At 39.5% G+C, this 6877-nt stretch overlaps 1 protein-coding gene across 1 annotated transcript; it reads right to left on the minus strand.

Moving 5' to 3' along the window:
* Positions 1-3498: 3498 nt before the first annotated feature.
* On the minus strand, positions 3499-6480 carry cldn20 (claudin 20; the record flags this gene model as incomplete). Its single annotated transcript, XM_084433099.1, has 1 exon — positions 3499-6480. One exon carries the CDS (start codon positions 6478-6480, stop codon positions 5611-5613), a length of 870 nt encoding a protein of 289 aa, XP_084289225.1. The 3' UTR covers positions 3499-5610.
* Between the last annotated feature and the right edge of the window lie 397 nt (positions 6481-6877).

The raw sequence follows: 6877 nt of genomic DNA on the forward strand, positions 1-6877 counted from the left end.
CATTTATTAGACTTAATTATATTAGATTTATTATATGCAATTATTAGACTTGCCTGCCTACTGCCTACTGATTTAAAGGGTTAGTTGACCCAAAAATGGAAATTATGTTTTTGTAAGAAAAACTAACTTTCTAAACTATAATCACTGGTTTCCGGTAACGGCCGTATGCGAGTCGAATTACGGTGGAAGAGTGTCCTCTGACCCGACATATGATGTAGGAGTAGCGTAAGCTTAGGTGAGAGTAGACGACTCTTGCGGTTCAATCAAATAGAGCTGGCCAACAAACTCAAGCTCCTCCAACATTTCTCTGTAAAAATTCTCATTTTAGACTTTTAATTCGTGAACGGTGTTTTGTTTTGCTCTATCCTCTGCGCTTCCGTGTTTGTCAACGTTGCCCATCCTTGTCCTGTACAATAAGTCACAGTGGTTATTTATGGTGGTTTCAAACAGGCCTATGTAGTTAAAAATACACTTTCTGTTCTAGACTCATTCCCTATTTCAGTTTTGTGGTGTAAGGTTTTGCCCATAGCAATAAAGCAATAGATGAATAAAGGGGGGGAACTGTCACTTGGTGGCAGAATACACGCAGGAATTGATTCTGTTCTGTTATCGCCGGCAGGGAAGTCAAACGCCATTTGTCATAATGTCAAGTTGAGCACTAAAAATACACCACTTCAACATTGCACACCTGCAAAGTGACCCCTTTTAAATGTGTTAGATCATTTAGCTCATTATGTGAGACAGATGGAGGAGCTTTTGTGTTGAGCCTCGCAGGAGCCGTTCTCATACGTGTCTGAAGCGACAGAGCTGTTCACAGCAGAGCTCACTCATTAAAACACTTTCATATGTCGCAACTAGATTGTGTTTACATAGTTTCATTAAAAGTGCACACTGGTCATCTTAAACAGACTGTATATAAACAGTAGATTTTTTTATTATTATTATTATTACAATTGAATATAAATAAAATGACCAATAAATAAATAAACCATTAGAAATTTAATTTATAATTGAACAGGAATTTAATTATAACAGGAAATAATCAATTCCTGCATGTGTTCTGCCACCAAGTGAGTGTTGTTTTTTCCTTTTTTAATTTATTGCTAACACCACAAATATGAAATAGGGAGATTGAGACTAGAACAGAAATTGTGTGTGTGTGTATATATGTACATGTATATATATTATATATAAATATATAATATATATGTGTATGTGTATATGTATATGTATATGTATATATACACACATATATTATATATAAATATATATATGTGTATGCGTATGTACAGTATATATATATATACTGTATATATAGTGCACATATCAGCGTCGCAAAATTAGCCTACATTTCGCAGGTAGGGGCTTGTTTTGGTACCAAATTATGGTTTGTTATTGATTAAGCCTGTGATATGAAATAACAGTCTAAAAAAAATGATGATATATACATCAGGCTTTTATGTTTCAATTTATTGATCTCCCAAAAATTGGATAGGCTATATATATTTATATATGAATGACTGAAATATAAATAAGGTTATAGTAGCAAAAACAATTATTTAGTCAACAACAAGATTTATTTAGAGCCAGATGCAGATTTAAATATCAGTTCAGACTAAATATATCTTATATAATTCATTTAATTTAATATTTAAAATATCTGATGATCATTTTTATTATGGTGAGTATAATACACCATGATACAAAGCAGTATAATGATGATTTAAATAAAAAGTAGCCTACCTGCTCTATCATACTTGATACACACATTTTCAGAACAATTTACCATAAATAATGTAAGTTGCTTAAATCCCCTAAATGTTCATTTCAAAATTAGCAAAGCAAAAATATGTTAAGGCAGACATTTTGGAAATGATATTAAAAGTCTACAAGTAGTAGTAATGTAGTAGACTGTATTATTATTATTATTATTTATTTATTTATTTTTATTTATTTATTTGGGGGGGGGGGGGGGGGGGCTGTTAATGATTAAGTCCCTAGAAAACCACATATCAATATATGACATATGCCGCTTTTTAGGGTTCAGATTTGAAGTAGCACCAAATTTGACTCTATTCATGGAAAGAAGAATAAAGACATACAGTGGGAAAATGAATGTCACTGTTTCTGATCCCAAGAGCTCATAAACACAATGAGGCACAGCTTTTATTCTTTTGATGAATATTACTCTCAGCATTTGAATTGTAGAATCAATTTCAGTGTCGTGATCGAGAATAAACAATGTCTCCATCTGTGTAAACAAAGCACATGTAAAGTAGCAGATGAATATGACAGCTGATTTAACCTTAGTGTGATCAGTGAGAGGGGGTGTGTGAAGTGTGGCTGGATTTATCATGAAGTGGTCACACTGTGTGACGGGCAGTCAGCTGTGTAAATGGAGCTTATTTGATGCTTGGATTCACTCACAGAGGAGTATGCAGATTATCATCTGGACCGGCATGACTCCTGGTCAAAGCAGCCAACCAAGACACCTCGTACCACACACACACACACACACGCACACACCCCCATTATGAGGAGGCATTTGCAGTCAGATCACAAGCTCACAACAAAGAGGGAATGATGTGAAATAGGAGAGCCAGTTGTACAAAAAGTCCTTGATGTTAGCATTACCTCATAATGGGCAGAAATGAGAGAATAGAAGGTGTTGCACTTGTTGTGTTTTCTGGAGTCGGTACATGACAAAATCAAACGTGCAAGTTCTGCTGTACATGTGCTTTAATTGGATTTGATTCCTCATGATAACTGGCCACACATCAGTTTATAAATAGACTAAACAAAGCCCTTATTTTGTCAAGTCAAATGCAATTAAATAAAGCAGTTTGTTGTGCCTACATAATGTTATGGCAAATGGGTCTTATATAGTCAACATTTGCTGTGTCATAATAGAAGAAGAGTTTTTATTCAAATATAAGTATTTGTCTCTCAAATGTAATGTACAATACGCGTGGTAGCATTCACACCACAAGAACCCAGCTCCGAATTTGATCTTTTAAACGTGACCCATATCAGACACTGGACTGTCTGGTTCATCATAACATCAATATATTTCATTATTTGCTATAATAGAAAATATATAAACGAACTCTGCTATGTAATGCTTCATATAATGAAATTCTTTAAGGGTACATAAAATAATGTATAAGGTAAATTAAAATTATAAATGTTGCGTTAGATTAAACATCACAAGAATCACAATCCCATTCTATACACACCTGCAAAAAAATAAAAATAAAAAAAAATTATATTTCATATTCACATATTAAAATAATAAGCTAGAGAGGAATTACAAATGTAGCAAAGAATGAGGTATTTATGCAACAGTTATATATAAAAACTCATCTGTGTCGCATGACAGTAACTGGATTTCAGGCACATTCGACTGCAGTGACGTAACCTACTGTTTACAGTGCGGTCTAAAGGTCTGAGACCACAATGGATATCTGGGATTTTTTTTTTTTTTTTTTTTTTGTCATTCAAATCTGAAAATAAAGATGTAAGAAAAAAAAGAAAAAGATTTTCACTCAAATTGTTACGAAAAATATGATGCAAATAGCAGCAATAATGCAAAATAGCAGCATTGTCAATTTCACCAGTGGTCTCAGATTTTTGGACCTCAGTGACGATATCAAGCCTATAAGCAAAACGTGGTTCATTGGCACCAGAGGTCGCGTTAACCGTCATTGACGTACGTTTTTTTATCAGTGAGGGAAAAATCTGAAAGCCGTCCGTCATTTTGACAGATTTAAGGCCCTTGCACACTGAGTCCGAAATTGTGCGCACGTTAAAATATAAATACGAGGCTTGAACTCAGGAGCTACAGTGATCCCTCGCGTCACATTAAAGAGCGCCAAAACGGTATGGTTTGAATTTTGTGCTAAAATGGACAGAATTTGAAAGCTGAGACTTTGTTTCATATCAAAAGTAACAAAGCACAAAGATTGTTGTGATTTGTTGGACAAACATTCCATGATGAAACCTGAAAAGTGACCTATAAGGTCTGTGCTCAACTTTCTCTTCATAAATAAATAAATGCATAATTTGTCCTGTAACTTTGTGAATAAAAATGAAAATGTGGACAAAACAGAGCCTATTAAGTGGCTTTTTATCATTAAAATATGAAAATTAAAATGACAGGTAATAATTATGATGGAATTTTTACAACCATGTCCTCAAAATTAATACGGAAATCTAACGTGACCTCTGATTGGCACATAATGACATCTGTTCAAATTCATTGTCACTCTCAGCCTTTGCATCAGTTTCTAAAGCATTCTCTACATGCAAATCAAACACAAAGAACAGTATGTAGCCTATACTTATATGTGAGATTGAAATGAAAATCAGTGGCGTCTCTCTGGAGATCTTAGGAGCCCTTGACCATCGTTATGACAGAAACAGCAGAGACAATGACACTTAGCATTAGCTTCAGTCAAATATTGTACATTATATTGCACATTGCCTTCAATGGCTTGACTGTAAATGAAAACAGCATAGCAATCAGAAAATACTGTGGATGGTTTGACCGAATTGAGACGTAGACCAAAGGTGTAATTGTTGCCCAGCGGGGGAGTCTGAAGTCACCGCTGAGATTTCCGACACCTTGGTTCTACTTTTCGACAAAAGTGTGAACAGTGTGTTACTGCGTCCTGTTTGCCCTAGAACAGGACCAACTGCACTTCCTGCAGGCACGACACACTGGCGCACAGCATCATGATGATTGGGTGCAAGCCCCCATTACCCTTCTAGCAAGAGTACGAGGGAGGGAAGGAAAGCTTATGTGTGTGTGTGTGTGTGTGTGTGTGTGTGTGTGTCTGCTCGCAATAAATGAGCAGCGTGCACCCATCCGTAGCGAACCTAATGGAAAAGCAAAGAGCATCATTACCTCAACTGATCTCTGCTGCTGTGCCTCCCCCCATTCTTTGAAAAATATGGACTGGACATGTCAAAATCCCTTTTCTGAAGGACACGCACCATTTAATGGACAGCTGATGTTGTGAACATCCTCAGGTGCAAGCTTGATTATCTGTTTGCAGCATTATTAACAGCATTATCTACAAACAGCATGCACATACTGCCTAATTAATCATCTACAAGCTTCTGAATTAAAACTTGCTTATCACACATGGTTCCAGCCACCAAAAGGCTGATAAAATTGACTCTCAAGAGTTTGCGTTTTACTTTGACATGGTAATGAAATGATAGGGCAACAATAACTGTATTTGTTCAAACCTTTAGTAAGCAAATGCACCTTCAGAAATGTCCTTGCATTAGTATCTTCATGATACTTTTCTTATGTTGCATTTTTATGATGCGTCACTATTTGGCCCCCCTTTTTACTTGCCGTTGCAGTTAAAACCATGTACCAATCCTTAGTTTGTCTGTTCCGGGGGCTTTGGAAATACCTCCAGTGTTTCGCTTGCTGTAAGCGAAAGCACAGATGAGAAGGGTTGATAACGGCAACAAAGTCATTATTCCTCCTGCTGCTCCACTGCTTTTCCCCTCCTCTTTTCGCCGCTCACAAAGAAAGGCAGTCTGAGAATCAAGAACGCCCTAAATACTCATGCTCCTGGAGTCGATGACAGTTGTTTACACGTAGTCGTGCAGACTATAGACGGCCTTGGGATCTTGAATTCGGGTTCGAGATGGAGACTGGTACTGCTTGTCCTTCTCCAGGATCAATCTGTCCGGCACCGACTTCTCTTGCTGACGATCGTCCGCTTGTAGCTTTTCTTGGAGTCGATGCGACTGCTCTCGTTCCGGCGGTTCAGTCTGACTCTGTTGTTCGCAGTGCTGCTGTTTCTGTTGGTCACGGCTCGGCTGCTCCTGGCGCAGCTTCTGCTGTTTTGGCTTGTCTGGGTGGGATGAGCCCGAATCCAATGTACCGCCTCTCCTTCCAGGACACGATAAGCAGAAGATCACGCCTGCAGCTAAAAGAAATCCTGCCGAGACGAACGCCACGTACACCGCTGCCCCTGGCTCGTACTTGCTGCTCTTGGGCACTTTGGAGTCCATAAACGTAGTGATGACCTCATTGGTGAACCAGGATGCGGGCACCAGACACAGGACCCCTGCTACGATGAAACAACCCCCTGCGGAAATAGCCGTGTGTCCCTTAGAGCGATAACTGCCACCCCATCGAGTACATTTCAGCCCTAGGGCGGCCAAGCAGAGTCCCATTGTCGCCATCATGCAGGAGAGCACCATAGTGGTGCGTGCGGTCTGAAGATAAGCCGGCAATGCCAGGACCGAGTACTTAAGCGAGCAGCTGAAGACTCCGGTGCTGTACCAGGTGCAGTCCATCCACAGTCCCTGCATCTGCGAGATGGCAGTCATGATATTGTTGCCCACATCCGCACTCACCTTCCAGTTGGGTAGCAGTGTGGCCACCGTTGCACTCAGGACCCCCAGTAAAGCCAGAATGAAGGCAAACATCTGCATAGTGGAGGACGGCATCATCGGTCCCGGACTTTTGGTTCCCTTCCCCCTGTGGCCGTCCCTCTCACCTTGCGGTGGCCCTCGGTGCGCTGCGTTTCCCTATCAGCCCGGCGCAGGAGCTGACAGCAGATAATTCCTCCGCACCGGCTCCGCTAGGCTGCGATAAAAACGGAATGAGAATTGAACTGAGCGAACAAGCGTGACGGTCTGACAGATGAGGCACGGGGTCTGATGAGTGGAAGGGAAAGCTGCAATTTTTTGTCCCACCCTATCCTTATTTGGGACATTTATGTTTTAAGTGAGCCAGTGAGCGTTTTTGGGGGAAGTGACTGGAGTGTGTGTTGAAAGGCTAATTGTTTTTTGACTTCACTGCTGCAGAAACACCCTTTGGCATGGGTTATGCTGTTACAAGAATACA

The sequence above is a fragment of the Rutilus rutilus genome, assembly GCF_951802725.1.
Source record: "Rutilus rutilus genome assembly, chromosome: 15".
NCBI lineage: Eukaryota > Metazoa > Chordata > Actinopteri > Cypriniformes > Leuciscidae > Rutilus > Rutilus rutilus.